Genomic DNA, 25510 nt, shown 5'->3' with positions numbered 1-25510 from the left:
GTCCCTGTGGACTTCCTTGGATTTCTTCCCTGCTACCCTGTCAGAGGGAGTCAAGTGCAGGACAAGTCTCCTTAAAGGGACAGAAGTAATTCAGCTCTGCTCTCCCCACCTCCAGTCTTCAGTGGGGTGGGCGTTCATTCCTTGCCTCTTGGTCTGGGGTCTTTCCTCAGAAATCCCTGTCTCTAGGGCCTGAGGGAGGCCCTGGAGCCAGGTGGCTGTCCCTTCCCAGATTTAGAATCCTGGCCAGCTTCAATTTACATAACAAAGCTTAATCCACAGTAACAGGAGCTGCAAGGCAGGTTCTCTCTCTCTCTCTCTCTCTCTCTCTCTCTCTCTCTCTCTCTCTCTCTCTCTCTCTCTCTCTCTCTCTCTCTTTTCCTCTCCAAGACACCGAAACCTTTATTTTCTCTGTACACCACAAACCGGTGCTGTTAAATAATATTGGATAATTGCACCTGTCGTACCTCCCATATTGTGCCGAGGAAAAATAATTGCTGGTTTTCTGCTTTGCCGTTTAGCTGTGACTCCGTCATTTGACTCGGAGCATGTCATTTTCTCCCATTTTAGACTGTGTACAGTCAAACTGTGTGAAAGGCCTCACAGATAGGGGCCCCGCGTGTGTGAGTGGGCGCGAGCCTCATTCAACACTGATTTCTAATTTATACAGCATTGAAAATTTGCAGCTATAAATAAACAGCTGACTGGCTTAGCTGCCTACTCAAAATCCTTTATTAAAAAAAAAAAAAAGCCACCACCAACTACATGCAGAAGAAAAATCAGGCTGCCTGACTATGGAATAATTGGGTTTCTCATTCTCTGGGGCTGGGAAGGAGGCTGATATATACTGGGTTGGGACTGCGGCTCAGAGCTTTGGGATTTTAAGGCGCCCCTGGCATCCACAATTTTCCCTTAGCCCTACTCACACTCCCCATGTACACCTCAACGTGTTTGAGGATTACTGTATACGAAACTGGCTTCCTGTTATAACAAATACTTCAAAGGAGTAGTAGGTGCTGAGTTGCTTAAAACAGCTTGTGGAACGTGTGACCCTTTGGAAGGAAGAGGGGGGCGGGTATGTTACCTTAGACGCCAAGACAAGCATTTACTCAAATGCAGAACTGGTTTTATTTTGTGAGAGTGACGGTATGAGCCAATCAGGTGCGGGGTTAGGGACGAGGAGCCAATGAGGTGCAGGGCTAGGGAAAAAGAGCCAATCAGGCACGGGATTAGGGATGAGGAGCCAATCAGCTGTGGGGTTAGAGGTGAGGAGCCAATCAGGTGCAGTGTTAGGGAAAAAGAGCCAATCAGACACGGGACTAGGGATGAGGAGCCAATCAGTCGTGGGGTCAGATATGAGGAGCCAATCAGGTACGGGGTTAAGGATGAGAAGCCAATCAGCTCTGGGGTTAGGGATGAGGAGCCGTTGTTCCTCTCCCAAACAGCCAGGATAAGGGTCTCCAACTACTGTGGGGACACTTGACCACCTTATCCTGTCTATCATTGCCAGAAGGGGTCAGTTTTCTTAACAGGATTGGCATTTTGCTCTGCCACAAAAAAGGAAGAAAGTGGGCTGAGGAATGAGGTACCTGAGTGAACTCGGACCTGTTATTCACCCCCAACCCCCTCTGGATCCAGAAGTCTACAGGAAACAGGCTCTCTGGGCCCAACAGGTTAAGGGCATCTCTGGCCAACTCTGGTAGCTCGTAGGTAGCTTAAAAAAAGATCCTGGGGTGTGGAGGGCTGTGTTGGGGGGAGGGATGTTTACACTATGGAAAGGAGCCAACATCATGAATCAGGAGGTTAATTTGTTGTTGGTCATTAAACATTTACCAGCACACCACTATCAGGAGGTCAGTTTGACTCATTGTAAAATGGGACCCGATCGATTTTCCACATACATAGTATTTTGAGGCTAAAATGGGAGTGATTAGGAATTTCACTATTCAAATATGACTGCTGGCACCATTTGGCTCCTGTTACCATATTCTAACCACCAAGGGCCCTAACATAGCATTGCAGGTAGCAAATGCTATATGTCTTTTCATGAATGTTTAATCAGTGTTCATTAGAAGTGTCTTGTTGCCCGTAATTTAACTACGCCAGCTCCAAGAAGCACCTGTCTGCTGATTTTATGCATGTGCCCAGTGGGACACCCAGCTGAGGTATTTCTGGTGTCAGAACAGAACTGCACAGCGGCCAGCCACGCTGCCATCCACGTTTAATTTGGTGCCAGGACAGTAAAGCCACAAATAGAAATGGGCTCAACTGACAGAGGAATGTATTATGCCTGTGAGAAGGCAGCAGCAGCAGCAGCGCAGGTCATCTTCAGGGTGTGGAAAATTTGGGCGATCCCCTGTGAGGTGCATATTTGGGGAGTTTCCAGCCTGGCAACTGCTCCTGGGCCTCTACAGAGACCTGGTGCCCCAGGCAGTTAAGAACAGCAGCAGGTGCGAGCAGGAGGCGGAGCTTTCATTTCAAGGAAAAAAAAAAAAAACCCACTGGAGGTTCATATCCCCACCTTCGTGAAAAGAAAGAAAAAAATGAAACAAGATTCTTGGTACTTGCCCCCGCCTGGTAGTCTCCCCTTGGGACGTGTCCTCAAAATATCAGACAATTCCACTCTTTTTTTCTTCCGGAGCTGAGGACAGAACCCAGCGCCTTGGACTTGCTAGGCAAGCGTTCTACCACTGAGCTAAATCCCCAACCCCAATTCCACTCTTCTATACTTTCATAACCTTTTAAGGGATTTTCTGGTGTCCCCTTGTACCCAGCCTCCACTATATGATGTTAGGTCGGAAGCCAAAGTACGTCCCACCTTGGTGCCCGCTCCCAACCCATGTGAGCACAGAGGACCCAATCATATGTTCCCACCACCAGACACTGATCATTGCATTTTCAGAAAGTGACCCTAGGAGGACTGTGGCAGATAAGTACCCATGGCTAGAAATGTCAGCAGTTAAACTGGGCAGAGTGGCGAGAACAATTGTGGTAGGAGATGGGTTGCGGGCAGGGAAAACGCCCACAGACTTCGGTAATGATGACAGGAAGAAAGCTCTGGGAACGGAATGGAAAGGGAGAAGCCAACATCTGTTCAGGAGGGCTCTCTCCTCCCAGTGTGAAGGCAACACACAAGGTGGTAACCGTGACTTAAAATGAAGCGATCACCAAGGAGACAGCTCAGTGGTTAAGAACATATACTTCGCTTGCAAAGGACTGGAGTTCAGTTTGCAGTACCGAAGGCACGTGGCTCACAACCACCTCTAACCCTAACTCCAGAGGAGTTCAAGTCCTCTTCAGGCCACTTATGTGCCTTTGAGCAAGTTAGTGCATGTGTGCGTGCATGCCTGTGTATACATGATTCTAAAAACCAAAAAAAAAAAAAAAAAAAAAAAAAAAAAAAGAGAACCTGAGAAAATTCACATCTTACTATCCACAATAAAGAAAGACCAGAAGGAGGAGGGACAAGTAGGGGCTATGACAGTTGGGAGGTGGGGAGTGTTGTGGACTAAGCCCTCAGTCTTTGGTACCAGACATGAGCTAAAGCAAAATGCCATTTTAAAAAAATTACGAGGCAGCTTTAGAGTCAAAGATCCCTCCCTGCATGACTCATCTGGGAAGTGTCACAGATCTACTGTGACCTGGCCTTCAGGACACCTATACAGAAGAGTTGCATGAAGCAGAAACATTATCTTAGCTGTGGTCTGTATAGAGACAAGCCTCAGTCCACTCATATATGGCCTGGTACAGAGGTGGCCCCAGCACCCACAAACCCAAAAGAGACAATACAGATGGAGGCCTGCCCTCCTGAGGGGTCTCACAGAGACAGGCTTGGCACGTGTTTTTTGATGGGCTATTGCTGTAATTTCATGTGAGCCTCTCTGTCACTTGTGGCTACTCCTGAATATGATAGCCCTTTTTACTCATGTCTTAGGGCTTCTATTGTTGTGAGAAAACAGCATGACCAAAAGCAACTTGGGGAGTAAAGGGTGTATTTTCCTTAAACTTTCAGGAAACAATTCCTTACAGAGGGAAGTTGGGATACAGCTCTTCCTCTCCATGGCTTGCTCAACCTTCCTTATACAGCCCAAGATTACCTATCCAGGCTGACACCACCCACAACAGTTGTGTCCTCCCATATGAGTCCTCAGTTAAGACAATGCTCTGTAGACTTGCCTACAGGCCAGTCTTATGGAAGTATTTTCCCAGGTAAGATTCCCTCTTGTTGGAAATGTATAGGTTTGTATAAAAAAAAATGACAAAAAAAACCAAAAACAACTGACACAGCAGAGAATGAAATCTGACGCCTGAAGCTCGGGGCTGATGACGTAACTACTGCGCGTCTGGAGGAGGACCTGCACTGTGGTGCTCGCAGAGCCCACTCCCACTAAAGCAAGAATAGCTATTTCCCCTTAAAGAATATGGGTGGTCCAACCAAGCGCTTTAATCCCGCGTGTGCAAACCCTAACCCAGAAATACAAGAAACCTGAAAAATAAATCTTTATCGAAATGCAGTTTCAGTCACTCATAAAGAGAGAAATGGCATCCTTTGCTGGAAAGCGGACGTACCCAGAGATCATCAAACTAAGGGAAACAAGCCGAACTCAGAAAGACAGATGTGGATTTTCTCCTATGTGGATCCTAGATTATATACAGACACACGGAACCGTGGTGGGGGTGGTGAGGGTGGAGGGGGGAGATGAAGTCAGAAGGGGAGCTGGCGGGGGTGGGGAGAAATGTGATGTTCTCGGGAAGGAAATATGGTTAAAATGCATGATCTCTTAAAAGGGATTATTTTTATAAGACCCTGTTCTCCGTAAAAACACGTATACAGCAGTGACAAAGCTGGGCCTAAAAGCCACCAGGGAAAGGAAAGGCTTCGTGAGCTCTTGAGAGTCACCTGGTCAGCCAAGGAGCTCCTCAGCACCCTCACAGTTACCCTTCTTCCCAGCTAAAGTCCTGTCTGCATATGGCATACACACTGACTTCCCGATAACTTACCCATGCCTCTCTGCAAACCAGTATCCAAATGAGAGCCATATGACACCCCCTTATTCCACATTAGTCAGTAATTCCCACCCCAAATGTTTGCTCAGGAGAGAGTGGGACTTCCCACCACTTGTCATAAAGTATTCTCACTGTCCCAGAGACTTTGCTGCCATTTTTTTATTAGTCGTTATTATAAAGTTAGCTGCCACCAGGTTATATTTCTGTACACTTTTTTTTTTCAATATATAAGTCTTTTATTGTTCCCAAAGAGCCCAAATTGTACTTGTGATCAGGATCTTGTTTCTGGAGCTAGGAAACTGAGGTCTCACTTGTCCAGCTGCTGCACGGTTCCCTTCTCAGACACACAGATGCCATCCACAAACTTTCTGTTATCTTTGTTTCTAACTGTTGTGGCTCGCTGAATCGGAGCCCCTGAATTTGAAACATGCTCAATATCATTTCCTTCAAGGATTAACTCATCCTTCTGGGCTTGAGAGACAGAATAAGCAACACCTGTCCTCATCTGAACCCTGCAGATATATTCTTCACCCAAGAAATTTCAGATTTCAACCAAAGATCCATTCTCCTGAATAATGACGCTGATAGGGAAGTGAGCATCCACAGACCTCATCTTGTAACGGAGGCCCAGTGTCACACCTTTGATCGTGTTCTGAACACGACTGAGGTGGTTCTGACAGTGGCTAGTTCCTTCCTGTTACCCCACCATCGTCAACACGGAGCCTTTCCTTTTGCTGTCCAAGAAGACTCAGCTTTACACTGATGTGATTGAAATCCCTCCTCAGAGTTCCCCTGGGCCCCTTCAGAGTGATGTCCACATTTTCTGGAATGATGTCGACAGTCTGATTGCTGAGAATGGTCTTCATTCTCGCAGTAGATGGGGCAAAGAGAGCTTCTGTACACTTCTAAATCAAGGGAAAATAGGTCAGAAATCACTGAAAACAACTTAGCTTATTAAAAATACATACTTATTTTTAGAGAAGTGGGGATTATTGAAAAACTGCCCAGTGTTGGGTATTAGGTGATCTGGGAGAAGAAGTCACTCTTCATTGTGAAAACAACTTTTTGTTTTTATTTACACTTCAAATGTTATCCCTTTCCCAGTTTCCTGTCCATGAGCCCCCTATCCCTTCTTCTATAAGGGTGTTCCTCCTCCCCAACCATCCCTGCTTCCTACCTCCCCACCCTGACATTCCCCTACACTGGGGGGTCCAGCTTTGGCAGGACCAAGGGCTTCTCCTTCCATTGGTGCCCAACAAGGCTGTCCTCTGCTACATGTGCAGCTGGAGTCATGGGTCTGTCCATGTGTAGTTTTTGGGTAGTGGTTTAGTCCCTGGGAGCTCTGGTTGGTTGGTATTATTGTTCTTATGGGGTTGCAAGCCCCTTCAGCTCCTTCAACTCTTTCTCTAATTCCTCCATCGGGGACCCAGTTCTCAGTTCAATGGTTGGCTGCTAGCATTCGCCTCTGACAACAACTTTTTTAATAATTATTTTTGGTCTTCTAAAGACAGGGTCTTACTCTGCAGCCCAGGCCAACCTTGAACTCATGATCTTCGTGATTTAGCCTCCAGTGTGCTGGGAATGCCCTGTGTGCACCGCTATTCCAGCTTGACAATGATTTTGATGTATGTAGCATGTCATCTGGGCCTTCCCCATAGCCCTTTGAACGTAAAGTGATTTTAATGTCTCTAGGTTCCTGTCCCCACACCCATTCTCTAAACGGTCCAGCAGCAAGTTTAAAATAAGCTTATTTAGCCTTTATTTTAGCCAGAAACAAAATCTCCCATGGAGGTCAGACAAACATAACAGATTCTGACATGTGAAGAATTATTGGTCAGTCTTTTAGAAAACCAGGAGATCCCAAGCCAAGCTCCCTTCATGCTCTTTATTAAAACTATGCAACATTCTCCATCCTTTTTATCTCCCCAAGCAATTCCACCCTGGTCCAAAAAGAAATAAGAAGAAGGAGAATAATAGAAATTGGACCAGTTCTTAAGTTTCTTCTTCCATGTTTCTTGGAAAACAGTGTGTAGTCAATTCTTCTTCATCCGTGGCTTCACTGTGGCACCTGTACAGACAGACACAGAGACACCTCAAATAGGTTTCCCTAATAGGTATTCTTGAGTGGGTTGAGATTCACCCAGATGGGGCAGTAAGAAGTCAAAAACACCTTTTCACAAGGAGAGAATAACTCTGATAAACAGCCACCACTGCTCCAGAGAGAAGAAGCAAGCTAGTCTCCTCCCGTGTGTGTGTGTGTGTGTGTGTGTGTGTGTGTGTGTGTGTGTGTGTGTATGTGTGTGGTTAGCCAGATACTCAGTAATGCTATCAATCTGCAGGGCATTCTCAAATCAGCCTTCCGCCCCCTCCTGCAGTTGTTGCTCCTTTGGAAGAGCACGGTGTACTGTATACATCCAAGGGAATATGCAGAGACTTTGCAGATGGAGATAAAGAGATTGCATCAAGATAGAGAGGAAATAGAAAATGAAAGTCTGCCCTAATCAGGGTCTTCCATGGCATCTCCCAAATCAGTTTACATCAGTATTGGCACAGGATTGGTATCAAGCACATAATAGGCTCATTCTTCTGTAGAAACTATAGTATGGGGGCTGGAGAGATGGCTCAGTGGTTAAGAGCACTGACTGCTGCTCTTCCAGAGGTCCTGAGTTCAATTCCTGGCAACCATATAGCGGCTCATAACATCTGTAATGGAATCCAATGCCCTCTTCTGGTGTGTCTGAAAACAGCGACAGTGTACTCACATACATAAAATAAATAAATATATCTTTTAAAGAAAAAGAAACTAAATATAGTATGGCATTCCTAGAATGGGTTCCACTTAGCCAACATCTAAGTTGGCATTTCCATATTTCATGATCACCAATGTTGGCACAAGCTTTGAAGTTGATAACCTCTCTGTAGCTCATTAGCCACAGTGCCTGTCGCTAATTGCTATCACTTCTACCTTGAATTTTTTCCCCTTCAGCTCTCAGTCTCTTCCTCCCTGTGGGACTCAGAGCTATGCTAGGTGTGGTCTGCAGTGTTCCATGCTCTAGATCCCAGAATGACAGCAGATAGCAGGAGAGTAGGCAGATGGCCTACAGAATGGGAGATGAGCATGGCCAGCTATGCTTCAGTTGGGGGTTAATATCTCACATACATAAAGAACTCAGAAGCTTAAACTCCCCCAAACAAAGCTATCAATTCAAAAGTAGGATAATGAACTAAATAGTTCAGAAAAGAGGAAACATAGTCAATAAATAGTTTAAAAGTTGCTCAATACCCTTAGCCATCAAGGAAAGACAAAAGAAAATTCCATTTTATCTCAGCCAGCATGGCTATGATCAAGGAAACAAGCAACAACAAATGCTGTTTAGAATGTTATGGGGAAGAACCCTTGTTCACTTCTAATGGGAATATGAACTGGGGTCACCACTATGAACATCTGTATGGAGGTTTCTTAAGAACAGCAAAACAATTCTTAAAATGTAACTACCATATGACCCCCTTGTACCACTTCTGGGCATATAAAGAGAGACTATATTACTATATTCTACCATAAAAATATTTGGGCATTCATCCATGCTGATTGTCATTCTAATCACAAATTGGCAGATGGTTGCATTTAGATTCAGCAGCAGCAGATGAATGGATATCGAAAGTGAGGCTAAACACTCAATGGAAAGCTCCTCAGCTGTGAAATGACCAGAAAATACGTGGATCTGTAAATTATAGTGAGTGACCCACACTCAAGAGAGACAAACACAAGTTTTCATATGTAGATCCTAGTTTCTAATTTTTATACATGTGTGTATAACAAGGGGGTTGTTTGAAGAAGCAATACCAGTGTGGAGGGAGGGAAAGGAAGATGATGAGAAAACACAAAGATAGGAACTGAGTCAGAGAGAATCTGCATGCTTTGAGGACTGGCTGGGGCTTTCTGTTGTAAGTTGGAGGAGCCCTTAAAGTATGTGCAGAAAGGAAGGGTATAAATTCACATGAGTGATTCTCTGGGGCTCCCAGTCATTTAAAAGCATTCACTGCCAATGGAATGCTGCGGGATCTAGTTTCCCTTCTGATACTTTTCCCAGCTCTGAGACAGTAGCTTGGGCTGGCTCTCGAACTTGTGACCGATCTTCCTGCCTCAGCCTCTCTAGCAGGAGCACTATAGACGTGTGTCAACCATCACCTCCCCTCACTGCCTTTTCTCCCTAATCATTTGGCTCTTTGCAATAAACAATAATTTGTTCAGGATGTAACTGCTATTCTATTCTGATCCAAGGAGACTTTGCATCTGGGTTTCATCTCATGAATGTGGAGCTGGAGGGGAGACACGTCATTGGCTGTCCTAATCTCTGCCCTGCACACTACGCGCATGCTCTTCGTATGAGTGTGCTTGTTTGCTCATGTTAGCTAACTTGCTCATTGAGACCCGACTGTGAGAAAAACAGGACACAAAGCACAGCAGTGGGGCCTGGTAGGAACTCGCTGTCCTGGGGATTTGAAGGATGATAAAGGCAGTGAGATTTTGTTTTGTTAAAAATGTATTTGTTATTTTTATTTATGTGCAAGTCTGTCTGTGTAACTTTATGTACACCATGGGTGGGCAAATACTCTCAGAGGCCAGAGGGTGTCAGATTCCCAAGAATTTTGGAGTGATGCTTCATGTTTTAATTCAAGATGCTCAACATTCGCTCTTGTGCAGAAATAATGTAAAACATCAATCATCCTCAAACTCAACACAAGTGACTTAAAAATCTACTGTTCTCGATCATCTCTAAGTGACTTCATTTTCTCTGTATTTCTACCCGCTGGACTTCAAGCAGATTACTTCTTCTCTTTTTCCTTCCCTTTCTCCCTCCTCTTTCCCCCTTTTTTTTTAAATACAAATTTTGAAAATCATTAGAAATCTTAACCCAGTGTGGGAGCACATGTTAGCACTATGGAGACAGAGGCAGGAGGGTCTCTGTAAGTTTGAGGCCAGCCTTGTCTACAGAGTGCTGTACAGGACAGCCAGGGCTGTATAGAAAAACAGTCTTGAAAAAAAACCCAATAAATGAATGAAGGAAGATAGATAGACAGACAGACAGACAGACAGACAGACAGATGATAGATAGATAGGTAGAAAAATAGATGATAGGTATCTTTACCCAGAAATTCAAGGACCCCTACCTAACTCATTAGAATTAGATACCAGTACTTTTAAAATCCCAATCCCCACTCCCACACCCCAGTGAATTCCCTGGGATTGGAATCTTGGGTTTGAAATATTGGTTTTAAGAGGTTTTTGTTGTTGTTTGAGTTAGTTTTGTTTCCTTGTTTGGAGCATCTCATTTTAACTGTTTACTTTTACAGAAAACACTCCCTTTAAGAGTTTCATAAACTAAATGTTCCAAGAGAAGTAAGTGTGACAAATCTCCGAGGTCTTCCCTGCCCCCCAGAAGTAACTCACTCTGGGCCCCTGGGAACTGCCCGCTTGTTGCATCCACAAATTTATGCTTTGCATGAATTCAGAGAATGGGCGGGAGATGCTATTTCTGTTTTGATGGAGCAGTGTGGCTGATGGCTGAATGGTAGGTGAGACTGTAGAGATTCTTCGCCTTATATACGAACCAGGGTGGAATTTCTGCATGCTCCCTTGCAGAACTGACCCATAAGATATCACCCCCAAATCCTAGGAATGTTGCACCACGATTGTTTCAGAATGTCTTTGCTCCCCTTAATAGCCATTTGTCGCCTACTTCTGTGTCTGGCCTTTGCCTGTCACACAAAGCCTTTGGAATGGATTAACTTGGCAGATTACTGGCTTCCACTCTCCCCCAAGCTAAGAGTCATCAGATAATATCTGAAACCGATGGCAGAGTTTTTCCTATTTTGCCGTAGCCCACGGGCTCACCCACCTGCTGTCCTCACCAAAGCCTCAGTATTTGGTTAAATGTAATGGTTTGTGATTGCCCTTTGTTCTGTGACTCTGTAAGTTCCCGTGACTTCAGTAGAGGAGGAGTATATGTCATTCCGGGCTACCTGAGTCCATGGTTCTGGGTTCATGCTCGCTCATATTTGGCACAGGATAAGCTATGTCTTGTAGTTTAGAATGAAAGTCATGCTTTTCTGGCCAAAAGGAAGTCTATTTTAACAGTTTATGTCCCTCGAAGCCCCCACTGGGGTGAGCAAAGACCCTTATAGGATTTTCCCTCTCCTACTGGACTTTGCTCTTTGGGTCCTAAAGCTGTAAAGAAGATTTGGTATTTGAGTTAAATGAGATGTTATTTGAAGGAAGAGAGGAAACACAGAATTCTCTGAGGAAATGCCAATGTGTACCCGGATTTTGTTTTGCCTGTGTTCATAGGATCCACTTGAGCCCTGTGACCAAAGGTACCTAGTAGTGGGACTGAGTTTGGACTGAGTTTTCCTTTGGTTTGGGGGAAGAGTAGAGAACCAGTAAGAAGACTCTCTGTGGGCTGTGGAAAAGAGAGAAGCACTGACCCCATTTCCAGTGATTGATCTTCTCTCCAAACAGGTAGAGGCTGGCACTCAGGATGTAACTGGCTGAGAAGAAGAGAATAATACCCAGCGGGCTGAGGGAGGCAAACACGGGGTACACCCAGTTTCCGGTCTGAACGTAGCGCCAAAGGATCCTGCATGAACAAGAGGTCAAGATGATTGTTAGTATCATGGAAGCCAGGAGCTGCTTTCACCTCAGATTCCATGGGATACCAGAAGACAGCAGGTGAAAAGCAAGCACGGGGACTGTTTGTGAACATCTTCCCACAGATCTATAGGGAGTCAGTCATCTTCCGGCACCATTCGTTGTTTTAATAAGTCATCTTGCTTCGTGGAATGAGGGATATTTCTCCCTATCTAATACTCTGTGACCCATCTTGGTGAATGGATAGAAGCCCCCAACATATCATCAGCAAAGAAGGGTATGAGAGTATATGACGGGACTGTTGCTTTCTTTGAGATGGCCGAGAGATCAGATCTGTGAAGAAGCTAAAGATCTGTCCTGAAGCTAAAGTAATGATGTGTGTTGCTGTTGGTTTTGGTACCTAAGAGGACAGTGGCGGCTCTTCTCGGCTCTCCAAGCTCTGTTGACACAGGAGGGGAAGAGGTGGTGGTGCCTCATAGCCCTCAGAGGGGATGCCTGAAGGTTGTGTGTTATCCCTGACCAGCTCAGGAGTTCTTAGGGACCAAGCACTAGGTAGGAATGGATGAATAGGTAGGAAGGTTCACAACTCACTCACATGAGGATAGAATGTAAGTTGTTTCTGTGAGCCAAAGGAAAGAAAAGAAATGCTGGGAGAGAAGCCATGATGTCTAAGTGAAGCCTAAAAGAATGCACTATGCTGGAAACTAACAGTACTGAAGATGCCCAAGTGTGGGATAACTTAAAGCCCAGAATATGTGTTAAGGGACGATGCCACCTTGGTGACAGCTTACAGTTGTTAAGTGTGTTCAATCTGGAAGAGTATTCTGTTAGTTAAATGTTCAGTCTGCCACTTATTAACTGCATTACCCACAGCAGCTTATCAACTCTGCTGGTGTAGACTTGGGTGGGTGGGGTCCAAACACACACACCTCATCAGGCTGCTGTAAGAATTACTGGAGTGAAACATGTGTTTGTTACTGGTGTATGTCACGTGTAAGATACGTAAGGTAGTAGTGCCTGGCATGTGGGAGTTTAACAAGAGTTCCTAAAGAGGCCATGTTCACAGAGTGACGGGCCAGCAGAGTTCTCTCGTAAGAGGGAAGATAGGTTGGGCCTGAGAAACAGAACCCCAGTGTGGCTACTGGAATTCAGACAGAAACAGAAAGCTTTGTGCTTAAGTAAGCTTTCAGAAACCTGGATGGAATCTCTAACATTTCAAGCACACTCAGTTTGGTAAGAGTTTGGAGGACAAGGATTAATCGTTGGGACCAGGCCTAGGGTGGGGCAAAGAGGAATATGGAGTCTGGAATTCACAGTCTCATCTCTATGCATCAAAGGCTACTGTCATCAGTGTAGAAGGGCTGTCAATAGGAGGCCAGAAAATGTGTGCAAATCATATGCATAGTAATTGGCTAACATTTAGAATATATAAATAATGTGCCAAATTCAAAAACACTCCCCAAAAAACTTGATTAGAAATAAATGATTGACTCAGATAGACATTCCACAAAGAACAGACTCAAGTAACAGGACCGCATCAAAAGATGTCAGGTGTCCCTAATATCTAGAGAACGCAGATCACGATTGTGAGCTATCACATGCCATTACACAGATTGTCTCCTATTAAAATAAAAACCTCAAACAAATCAAACCAGCCAACGTGTTTGTGAGGACATAGAGAAATTGGATCCCTTCTCTGTCATCAGCTAGCAAAACCATATGGAAGTTTTTCAGCGAGTTAAGAAAGGTTATCACCCGCCTTCTGCTGCTGAGTTGGTTATACAGTCAAAGACTTGAAATCAGGGACCCAGCAATATCTGTACATGAGGGCTTGTAGCCCAGTGGTGGAGAGAATCCATTGATGTGAACAGAGGAGTAAAACATGACTTAAGAAAGAAAAAACATTTGAACCTAGGTTATAACACATGTGTAAGCTTTGAAGGTGCTATGGTATGAAAAGGACCTATATAATTCCAATTATAAGAGGAGGCTATGGTGTCAGAGCCATAGAGACAGAAAGGTCGATGGTAAGTGTGAGGGGTGGGCAGAGAAGGGATGGGGAGATATTGAGTGGGATCAGAGTTGTGAGGGGGACCGTGCTGATGGATGTGTAATGTGAATTACTTAATGCCACGGAAGTACGTGCTTTCAATAAATAAAATGGTCAATTTTACCCTATGTTTATTTTGTCACATTTAAAAAACCATTTTAGGGCCACTGTGATAGTCACTTTTATGTCAACTTGACATAAGTCAGAGTCATTTTTTTTCCTTTAGAGTCATTTTTGAAGAGGGAACCTCAATAAAGAAAATGCCCCCTGATTCCCCCACTGAATCGGTCTGTAGACAAGTCTGTGATGCATTTTCTTGATTGATGATTGATGTGGTCAAGCCCAGCTCGCTGTGGGTGGTGCCGCCCCTAGGCAGGTGGTCCTGGTTCTATAGGAAGCAGGCGATGAGAAAACCACGGGCAAGCAATTTAGTAAGTAGCATTCCACCACATGGCTTCTGCCTTCCTTCCCACCTTCAGGCTCCTGCCCTGTTTGACTTCCTGCCTCGACTTCCCTCTGTGAGACGGTGACCTGGGAGTAGTAAGCTGAAACAAACCCTTGTTTTGATCGTGGTCTGTAAATGGATTTTAATAAACTCTATTAGTTACTAAAATGACCCGGCCAGACCCCCCAATAACGGAGGCAGAGTCCTATGGATTATTAAATCAGCTCTTGCACAATTACTGGGGGGATTACCCCTAAATCTATTTTTCTTATATTTTTGGTTGTGAGCCTAGCCTTTAACGGCTGAGCCATTTCTCCAGCCCTAAATCTATTTTTCTAATCACTAGATTGTCTGCTTCCTGGCTGTCTTACCCAAGTACTTGCTATTTGAATCTTGCTCCAGCTGCTTCTGCTCCTACAGTCCGTCCCTGGGGGTTGGGGGTGATTTCAGTTGGGCACATGCTCCTGCTTCATCAGGAGACCTCCTGTTGTCTCCATCTTCCTCTCCCTTCACTCTCCTTTCTCCTTCTTCTCTCTCCTTTCTCTTTGTGGTTCCTACCACAAATTCTCCACAGTAATTGGCTGTAGCCACCTTTATTTAACCAATAGTTTAAGTTTACAAAGCATCACTTGATGTACCTGAGAATCTTCTAGTCGAGGGACAGCCAGACTTGGGGGGCCAGCATTTGGCCTTAGACTACATAGCAGCACCAACTGGGCTGCTGACCCCCAACCGTGGAGTTTCATTAAAGCGACATAAACCCTAAGTAAGATGGACAGCATCGGTCTTCAGGTCAAGGAAATGTAGATTTGGTGTTTGGTCCCTAGTCCTGCCCTGCTGGGATCACTAGTCTCCCAAAACTGCCCAGCTAGTCCTTCTACATGGATACTGTTGTGACTGTAACAAAATTAACATCAGTATCATCATTATAGTTGACAGTAGGATGAAGATGTGCAGGGCAGTGATGCATTGTGGGCTTTTCACAGTGCTTCCTGCCTGCGTGGCTATCTTGTGGTACAGATCAGCGTAGGAACAAGGGGCAGAAAACAAATATCCCCCAAACAGGAATGGATCTCTGTGCACACTAACAGGTTGTATTAATTCGTTCACAGTGTTTACTTTAACTCTGTGAAATCAGGGCTTCGGAACTCCCGTGTCCTTTTATGTGAGGCAGTCCGCAACCCAGGACATTCCCTTAGGGGCCTGAAAAACTTTGCTTTTTGTTTCACTTTTGTTTCCTTTCAGCAGTAAAGCTTCGGATCCCAGGCTTAGTGAATCAACTGAGGGTTTTCACAGAGAACACGCCCAAGAAGTGGTTGACGGCAGGAAAAGCAGAAGAAAGCCAAGTGGAGTCCGAGGCAAGAGAGGTCACCTCTATCTCCTGCATGGACTGAATTTGCAACCTCACCCAGGTCATCCTGACACACCTCCTTCTCCTTTGGGTGTGAGGCATCCTCCTTTAAAGACCGGGAGGATTCTTGTCTGCCTGGTCTCAGCTGCTGCTACCTCAGCCGCCCTCTGGCCTCATCTGATCATGAAAACAAAAGAGTTTCCCCAGCGTTTGCTTCCTGATTCTTTCCCCTACTTTCTCCTTTGACTCCAGAAATGGCATCCTGAGGGGCCAGCTACCTGCATCCCCTTGCCTGCATCCTTTCAGAATGTGGGCAGTGATTTTCCTCTTGGTGGGTCTTTACTTTCTGTGTAGAGAGGAACTGCTTTTCTAGAGGAAGAAGTATCCTAAGCAAATTAAACCAGCATTAGATTTACTTATTTTTATGCGCATTGATGTTTTGTTTGCCTACATGCATGTCTCTGGGAGGGTGCCAGACCCTCTGGAACTGGAGTTAAAGACAGTTGTGAGCTGCCATACGGGTGCTGGGGATTGAACCCAAGTCCTCATAACCACTGAGCCATCTCTCTCCAGCCCTTACCATTAGCTTTTAGTAGAATGTAAATACGGGATTTGTGAAAATTCTTAAAAGTATCCTTAACGTGTTATTTACCTGTTACATGCCAATCAATTCATAAACCTACTCCATTCCTCCAACAATGTATTTCTGGTAGGCTCTTCACTTAGAAAGAATCTGGTAACTTCTTTAGGCTGCTATTACTTCTAGATTCCGTTACAAGCATTGCGATTATTTTTTAATTTGCCCCTCTGAGGTCAACCCCTAAGGAGAGGTACATTGTGTGACATCTTGGTCGTTATTTTAATACATCAACATGAAGGCTGGCGAGCCTGGCTGTGGGAAATGGGACAGGGATTCTCGCCCTTGCTAAGACTGGAGTTTAACAACCATCTTTGACCATGATTGTTCTAGATGAAGGCTGCGTTTCAGAAGTAGGTGTTGGAACGACTTCAGCACCATGCACTAATTAGAGAATTCTATGTGTGGGGTGTGGCTTGCTTCCACATTAGCAACATGTACCATTTTCTTGGGATATGATTTATAGTTGTGTGCATAAACAAAGAGTAGGTTTAAGTACTGTTATTTCTGAGTAGCAGAGGGTTAATGTTGACTGTCAATCTTGTAGGATCTGGAATCATCTAGGAGGCAAGCCCCTGGATGCACCTTTGATGGATGACTCTGACTCGGTTATTGTCTTAGTGATGGGTTTATTGCAGTGAAAAGACGCCGTGATGAGGAAAACTCTTATAAAAGGAAAACCTTTCATTGGGGCTGGCTTACAGTTCAGAGGTGTAGTCCATTGTCATCACGGTGGGAAGCATGGCAGTGTGCAGGCAGACACGATGTGGGAGAGGTAGCTAAGAGTTGTACATCCGGACGCACAGGCAGCAGACTGCCACACTGGGCCTGCCTTGAGCATCTGAGACCTCAAAGCCCGCCCCTAGTGACGCATTTCCTCCAACAAGGCCACACCTTCTAACAGTGCCACTTTCTGTGAGCCTATGAGACTAATTTTTTTTTCCCAAATCGCCACAGTTAGCTAACCTCTTGGGCATAGCTATGAGGGATTATCTTGATTAGGTTAAATGAGGTAGGAACAGTCACCCTAAAAGTGAGTGGTACCATTCACTGGTCTGGGATACTAGACTGTACCACAGAGAGAAGTTAGCTGGCTCACAAGCATTTATTGTCTCCCTTTTGCTGGCTGTGGGTGCAGTGTGAATAGTGTTGCCCTTCTCAGTCTGCTGGATCTTTGGGGTCTCAGACCTTAGATATGCCTTCATGATGCCTTCCCACACCAGTTCTCCCTTCTCTGTGTTCTTACAGCTCTGTGTGTTTTTATTATCTTAGCTCTTTCCAGCCCAGTCTTCTGTAGTCTGTCTGCACGACTCATTTCCACTCAGTAAGTTGTCAATAACCTTGCAGGCTGGAGCCTGGCCTTATATGACTTCACTTTTAAGGACCAGCGCCCTATCAAGGTAAATATGTGTTCAAATCCTTTTTTTTAAAAAGGATAAGGCCAGCAGTAGGGACATTCCCTTCCCTACCCCTCACCTTTGCTTCAGACAGAGTGGGGTGAGGTGTTTCAAGAGTGAGGCAGCAGGAAGGAATGCGCAAAGCCAGCAGATTTATAGGTGACTAAAGCTTTCCAAAGGAAATGAAAGAGTTTTAGCATCGCTCCTCTGCAAGGCCAGACTGCCAATGTTGCAACCTGAAATGTACTAGCAGCAAGTGAACAGCCTATGGGGGCGGGGAGGGGAAGCCCCCAAGTGTCTATGTGGCTATATTTACGTCACTGTACTGTGGTTTTATTGGAATGACGTCTTTCTGGTGCAGTGTTAGCACCTCCTTGCCGAGTAAAGTTTATTTTTCATGCCCTCTATGATCCATGTTCAGAACTGCACTCTTGCTATGCTATCTCTTCATCTGACCATCTCAATTGATATACCCTCGGAGCCAACCTATAGCACTTCTACACGGGTGTCTAGCACTGTGGAACTTCCTGTGGCCCCATGTGCATGAGAGTCTGGATATGCATTGTGTTTAACAGAGCAGGGATGGCAGGCAACAGAGTCACATGCCCCCTCTTACTGGGGACTGGACTGAAACTGTGGAAGTGACAATGACAAAATGCCCTCAGCTATACTGTATTCCATTTATTCTAGTACAAAGGTGGGCCCAAAGCTACTTTTAACTGGGGTCTCTTGTTTCCACACCTAGTTCTTTCTTCACAGTGTGCACATGGCCAAGAGTCTGCTCAGTTCCCGGTGTGTATAAAACCACCATGTTGGAGACCAGGAGGGTGAATGGGTAGCCATAAAGCTCGCCCTAATCTCAGCCCTTTAAAGTCTTTTTTAAGGTTTTCTTTCCAGATTTCTGCCTATACCTCATTCCTTCTCCCACCAGGTCCCTCTGCCTCTCGTGACCTTGAGGAAGGCATCTAACCCAATGGAGCCCAGTGTTCAGAGGCCAGTGACATGGAGGCCACTGTCCTCCATGCATGCTCCAAGATCAATCGTAGTTTTCCAGCATTTGACTGACTTGACACTCCTCAGTTTCTACCTCCCTTTTTCCTCAGCCCCATCCCTATACTTCAGCCATGGCCGCCTGACTTTCCTTTGTACTTAACTCCTGGTACTTATTGACTCTATGTTTAAAACACTTTTGAAGCAGAAAAGCACATCGTTTGCAAATGTAAGTTCACTGACATGTAATCATGACTTAGCTTTGCCCTGGCCTCCAATTCTGCTATGCCCCTGACTCTGTTAGCCCTTCAGAGCTCTTACTCCCTCTGCCTCATCTTTTCTCACGTTTCTTCTGAGTTGTTCTTACTCTTTCTCTGGATCTCAGCTTAAATGATCCTTCCCTTCAGAAAGTCAGCCCTGACCATCAGTCCAGAGCACCATGGTCTCCCTATCACCAATTTCATTACTGTGTCTTCTTTGTCCTTTGTCCCTTCTCATCCCTAAGAGCCACTGAGGCTTCTTGAACCACCTTTTGTCCCCAGTATCTAATTAAGTCATACAATATGGCTTCAGGATCCCTCTTAGCTCAATGATCCTGATGTCGCCTACAAATGGACCCCAAGTAGGGCTTGGGTCTCTTAAAGTGTCCCTTTATTAAAATTCAAAGGCCCCAACAAGTGGAGAACAGTGAAGAACATTTAATTCTCATGGAATTATATTATGCAAGAACTTTCTTCAAGAGAAAAGGAAGAAAGACTTTAGCACTCAGGGGAAAGTGAAGAAGAGTAGGGAGAAGATAGGAAGATTATGGGAGGGAAAGAAGGTCATGGAGTTCTGGTGACTTCTGTGAAATCTCCCATGTCCTCTGAAATGCCATGTCATGCTTTGCTCTCATTAACAGAGCACTGCACTAAATGGCTTCCCATATAGAGACTGGGGCAATGATCCTGAGTGTCCTATGGGTTTGGAATTCAGGTCCTGTACATGGACAGTTTCACCCTTTCAGGCTGTGAAAGGTAAGGCTGGGGATATAGCTCATTGGTAGAGTGCTTGCCTACCATGCATGAGGTCCTCAGTTCAATCACAACATCATAAAACTGTGCGAGGTGACTGTGGTGGTTTAAAGGAGAATGGCTACCTTAAGCTCCTAGTGAATGGCATTATTGAGAGGTATAGCCTTGTTGGAGAGCATGTGTCAACTGAGGGTGGGCTTTTAGGTTTCAGATGCTTGAGCCAGGCCCAATGTCATTTTCTTTCTTCTGTCTGCCAATCCAGGATCCTCCAGCACCATGTCTGTCTTTATGCCCCTATGCTTCCGGCTATGCTGATAAAAGACTAAACCACCAAACCAGTAAGCCAGCCTCAGTGAAATGTTTTCCTTATAAGAGTTGCCATGGACATTGTGTCTCCTCACAGCACCAGAAGTCCTAAGACAATGATACACTTCCATAATTAGGAGGAGGAGGAGGAGGAGGAGGAGGAGGAGGAGGAGGAGGAGGAGGAGGGAGAGGAGGAGGAGTAGGAGGAGGAGGAGGAGGAGGAGGAGGAGGAGAAGAAGAAGAAGAAGAAGAAGAAGAAGAAGAAGAAGAAGAAGAAGAAGAAGAAGAAGAAGAAGAAGAAGAAGAAGACGACGAGGAGACAACTATTGGGTTATTCTTGGTCGGATAGATAGTTTGAAGCCAGAATGAGCTACCTAAGACCTCATCTCTGAAAAAAAGAAACAGGCAATGAAAGAAGGGAAGAAAGAAATCTACGGAAGGAAGGGAACCAGGTCATCTCAAGCCCCAGACAGAAGGTCATGTGAGTGCCCTTGATAGCAGACCACGGTGCAGCATTGCAAAGAGTGTCATTTGGTGACTGATTCTGGATTCATTTCCCTTGTTCTGCAGGTTTCTGGCAACTGCCCTCGGGACACTGATGTCTGAGGTCTAAGATGATGTAGGACAGTAGCATCTGGCTCCTCTGGCCGAATGTCTTTGTAAAAGGAGTGCATATGGATGCTTTGGACCATTCATTAATTCACTCAGCCAAATTCTAATTGCAAATGAAATTTAAATTAATATATTCTTATACATATGCTTGTGTGCTGCTGAACAATAATTATTTTTCATGGTGGGTAGACGAAGAAATTATGTGTGTGGGGGGGTGTGCATGTATATGTGTGTGTTCAGGCAAGCCTGTGTGTTCTCTGAATATAATAGTTTATGAGTATTAAAACTTAACAATAAGGGGTTGGGGATTTAGCTCAGTGGTAGAGCGCTTGCCTAGAAAGCACAAAGCCCTGGGTTCAGAAAAAAAAAAAAAAGAGAAAAAAAAACTTAACAATAAGAACCCTACTCCCCTGGAAATTGTAAAATGGATTAGACCACCAACTAAACCAACAAAAGGACTGATTTAAGGGTATGCTTTTACGGAATGTTCATTTGCGTCATGAACAGGTTTCATTTGACCCATTCTATGCTGTTCTTACCTGATAATGTAGGCAAAATTACAGGCACCCAGCAAGCTGAGTCCTAGCTTCTTCGATGGATAGTTGTGTGGTCTGAGAACGGTTTCAGCCAGGGAAAAGGGAAATATGGAGGTATGCTGTAGGAGAAAATATGACAAACTGTGAGGCAGAGCTCCCCAGCTGTTCAAGCGCCCACGATTCCCTTGTCCCATTCCAGTCTATCCATTTAGGCACTGCCAGGTTGACCTTTCCAAAACTTGAGTTAGATCATTCTCCTTGGATGTTCATGGCCCTCCCATGACCTATGTTGGTCTAAACTCCTTTGTCTGGGTTCTAAGGCTCTCAGAAATGTACTAACATCCGCTCTGACCTTACATACTGCCTGCTGTGCCTTTCTAGCATGCACGCGCGCGCGCGCGCACGCACACACACACACACACACACACACACACACACACACACACACACACACCAAGCATGTACACTCCCATGCCCTCTCAAATATACTCTCATTCACACAGAGATGCTTTCTCTTATGTGTATGCCTTCAAATACCTTCCTTTCCCACTTGGACAGGGCAGTGCCCTTCATTCTCCTTTGTATGCCGCATGCTGTTCTCAATCCAGACACCTCCTCATACTGTATTTTGTCTCCATAAGTGGGATGTGAGGATCCTCTATGCTCTTTAAGACTACTGCAATCCTCCTGCAAATCTTCCCTATTGCTCGTTTCTCTTAGTTTGCTTCCGTATGTAGTCTCACACTTATATTGGGCATCCATAAGCTGGGGGGTGGGGCATGAAACACCCGGCATTCTCTGCATTCTCTACTGCAGTCAGCACTGAGCTCAGTCCTGCCAGGGACGGTAGGGACTGTGAATTATGCATATGGAGTACCCATAAGGCTCCATCTGAAATTCCCGAAGTCCACCGCATCTTTCCTGTGTCTTCCTGTTTTATAACCATCAACAAGACAAATCACACACACACACACACACACACACACACACACACACATACACACACACACACACACACACAGAGAGAGAGAGAGAGAGAGAGAGAGAGAGAGAGAGAGAGAGAGAGAGAGAGAGAGTCAAGTAAATGCACCTTTAGTGACAGGGTTGTTGGCAAAGACTACTGGGGCTGCTCCCTCCTGGGTTTTGGAAGCTACTCCAGGATTGGTCCTGGACAGTGTTCCCTTGGTTTGCTCAAGACATTACAAAGCCCTTCAGTCACTCTGCACCCTGGTTTATACAGTTCTTTGCAGCCCCTGGGTTTCCAAAGCCTCCTGATTCTGAGTCCCAATGACCATCAGCACCAGAATTGCAGAGACCTTAGGGTTTGAGAGGGTCTGTGTGTTCCTACCCAGCCTATGGGGATGGAGTTTAGGTCTCTGGCTCTGGGCATTCTTTGTTAAGTCTCACAAGGCTTGGGATCAAGTGAAGTCCCCAAGAGTTGACAGCTTCTTTTGTCCCTTTTACCTAGGGCCCAATTGGGAGATCAAGATGAGCTTCAGGGACAGAAATTGTGACAAGTTTTGTGACAAATGGGACTGGGGCAATAAGGAACAAATGTCAAGAATAGGGACAGGAGCCTCATTGGCTGGAATATCACAGCCAGGGCCACGAGTGGACAACACTGAACAGTCAAGCATCCTAAAGGCCTGGGATCGTCTGTTGAAGTAACAAGGCATTGTAGATAGTATAGCTTTCATGTACTTTCCTTGAACCTAGTTCTGAATGTACCGACTGGCTAGGTGGATGTACAAGTGGAGAAAGTCCCACATTCTCTCTCATGCTCTGTATGGTTTTATGGGTCTGACTATAGTTTGCTGCTTTCGTGTGTTTTTCCAATGAAGAAGCATGGTGCTTGTTGGTGTAACCTTCTAAATACCACCTTGCTTGTCGTAACTGAAGCCCTCTGGACTTGGACTTTCTTTGTTGTCAAATGAGGACAAGACATGAGTCCTTGACAGCATCTGGGGACCACCTACCATGGCCGTCACTGTTCTTATTGTGAATCCCATCCTTCTTCTATGTAGACTCAGGGTGGAGAAGAGGCTTGGGCTATTCATAGCTTTAAGTGCTTGGATGCTCCTAGCCTGTGCTTCTAAGCAGTGATAGCATGTGTTCTAGAGGATGTGATCAGGGCCATTGTGGTCATTCTGAGGACCTCCCCACAGATACCAATGCCCCCAGTCCCAGCAGACTCTGTGTGATGGTTTGCATATGCTTGGCCCAGGGCGTGGCACTATTAGAAGGTGTGGCTTTGTTGGAGGAAATGTGTCACTGTCAGGGTGGGCTTAGAGACCCTCCTCCTAGCTGCCTGAGGCTGCTCAGTCTGTTCCTGGCTTCCTTCAGGTGAAGACGTAGAATTCTCAGCTCCTCCTGCACCATGCCTGCCTGGATGCTGCCGTGCTCCCACCTTGATGATAATGGACTGAACTTCTGAACCTGTAAGCCAGCCCCAATTAAATGTTGTCCTTTATAAAATTTGTCTTGATCGTGGTGTCTGTTCACAGCAATAAAACCCTAACTAAGCAGCCACACCTTCTAATAGTGCCAGTCTCTGGGCCAAGCATATGTAAACCATCACACTCTGATTCCTGATCCAACTCAGTGACTGTTACAGTGTCGCCTATATCTAGAAAACACCGTGGGAGCTAAAGGACAGAGCTGTCTGCCCTGTACAGACACCTGCCTCTACTCTCTTCCTGCCTTTGCTCTGAAGCAGTTGGAAGGAACCAGCTTCTATTAAGAGTCATTAACAGGTTCATTATGCTGGCCATTGAGCTGACAGATTTTATTAACCTCGCCCACAACCAGAAGCTCCCTGATGTCTGCACTAATGATCATTGGGAACAGAATTTCTGTGGAATAACGCAGTATGTTTGCACTAGGAGTAAATGAGTTCATGGTGATTAATGCTTTCACAACCAACAACTCGGGGGATGCATGACTGGTCACCTCTACTGAGGTGCCTGCCCTTTGCAAGTGACATTCAATTGAATTTCCAAATGAAGTCTCCCTGATGGCTTCTAGGAAATTCACTTCCGTGATACCATTAGTGATGGTCCATCGATAGTGGCTCTACCCCAGTAAAAAAAAGGTCTTTAAAAGAATCACATTTTCTCACGGGGGCTTGAGGTAGGCAGGAGCAAGGCAGTAAGACTACAGTCTACAGGCTTTGTAAACATCAACCTACTGACTAGAGCCAAGCATGACATAGTAAACCTCTCAGTATTTCAGATGTATCTGTGTTTCATCTCATACTGACATAAATTACATAACCTTGGCCAGATATTTGCTCTCGCACATATTTTTTTTTAAATGGGGAAGAAAGAGAATTCAGCAAGAGAAAAAAAATCAAATATGCTTTCTGCTTCCAACAAAATCTAATAATTAGGCTGGGATTGACATAAATTAGAACGCTGCCAAAAATTACCGAAAACAGTGACTCATTCTGTATTTCAATTAACAGTTTCTCAGTTTCCCTTATAAACAGTGAAGCTGACAAAAATTAATTATCTCAGAGGGGGTAAAATATTTCCTTGGGAAGTAAACAAAACATCACAGGCTGAAACAATAGCTTTATGTAAACACGGTGGGCGGAGCCAAGTTACCTCTCCTAGTCAATGAAGTTGTCCTTGTGTGGATTCTCCTTTGAATTTGTCTTTCCAAAAAATGAGGAGAATGCTGCTATTTTCCTATTATTCCCTCCTGGTTATTCCTCTTCCCCTATTCTTTCTACAATGCCAGCTTCCGTCAGAATGCTTTGGAACCTGAATGATACATATGCAATGTTAATTTAAATAATAGTATAATAATTGTACCTTAGATTCTCTGAGGTTGTGAACAATGACCAGAAATTTCCTGGCTCATAGATCATTCTTACTAGATTGCAAGAGTGGCAACATGAAACACAATGATGGTTTGCACATGCATTCTTACTCACCTCCTACTTGCAGAAAAGCAGTGGTTGCAATGACCCTGCTTAGGGACTAAATCTATGATGGGCACCTCCTCTGTTCAACTCTCGAGCCATCCTCAGCCAATGAAGTAAGCAGGGGAGCTCACAGGTGTTGGGGTTGCTCTGGGGCTATGTATTCAAAAGTAAAATTCTGTACCCCAAGATCTGGTTCCCCCAAGAAGAGCGAATTCTCACATTCGGCAGCTTTTGTTGTGCAAACCCTGCTCCCCAAGTTAATTGGCCAATATAAGGCTAAATAAAGCCTGGGACTGGGCAGTAGAGAGAGGAAGGCGGGACTTCCTAGGAGGAAGAAAGGAACTCCAGGGAAGAAATAGGTAGTTCTTTTTGCCAGGAGATGTTAGGAGACTGCCTTGACTTCAGGCCTGGAAGGTATTGATAGCCATGTGGTTGAAAAGGGCTAGGTGGTTGGGTTAACTTAATTTGGACGACCTAGTAGAGAGTCTGCCTAGCTAAGGCTTACGCCATGAAAATTTAAAAGGTCTCTGTGGTTATTTGGGGAGCTCATTGGTTAAGGAATAACTGCTGCCACATTAATTTCCAGCATTAA

The 25510-nt window shown here is 45.1% G+C and overlaps 1 protein-coding gene and 1 pseudogene across 3 annotated transcripts in view; both read right to left on the bottom strand.

Annotated features, from left to right (window-relative positions):
* Positions 1–1422: 1422 nt before the first annotated feature.
* LOC134482839 (large ribosomal subunit protein uL6-like) lies at positions 1423–6728 on the bottom strand (annotated as a pseudogene).
* An 11-nt stretch (positions 6729–6739) lies between these two features.
* The window catches only part of Adtrp (androgen-dependent TFPI-regulating protein), an 86039-nt gene continuing 67268 nt past the window's right edge, over positions 6740–25510 (bottom strand). For 2 of the 3 annotated variants that reach the window (NM_001014144.2, NM_001395610.1), the window contains exons 5-7: positions 20994–21109; positions 11491–11642; positions 6740–7072 (exon numbers count right to left, since the gene is read on the bottom strand). In NM_001014144.2, the coding sequence (NP_001014166.1) occupies positions 7038–7072; positions 11491–11642; positions 20994–21109 (303 nt within the window). In that variant the 3' untranslated portion in view covers positions 6740–7037. Of the gene's footprint in view, positions 7073–11490; positions 11643–20993; positions 21110–24595; positions 24755–25510 lie in introns of those variants that run through there. The other variant, XR_005495297.2, reaches the window with a different exon arrangement.

The sequence above is a fragment of the Rattus norvegicus genome, chromosome 17 (assembly GCF_036323735.1).
Source record: "Rattus norvegicus strain BN/NHsdMcwi chromosome 17, GRCr8, whole genome shotgun sequence".
Lineage (NCBI taxonomy): Eukaryota > Metazoa > Chordata > Mammalia > Rodentia > Muridae > Rattus > Rattus norvegicus.
The sequence above is the reverse complement of the archived record's forward strand: the minus strand, read 5'-3'. Positions and strand labels throughout refer to the sequence as shown.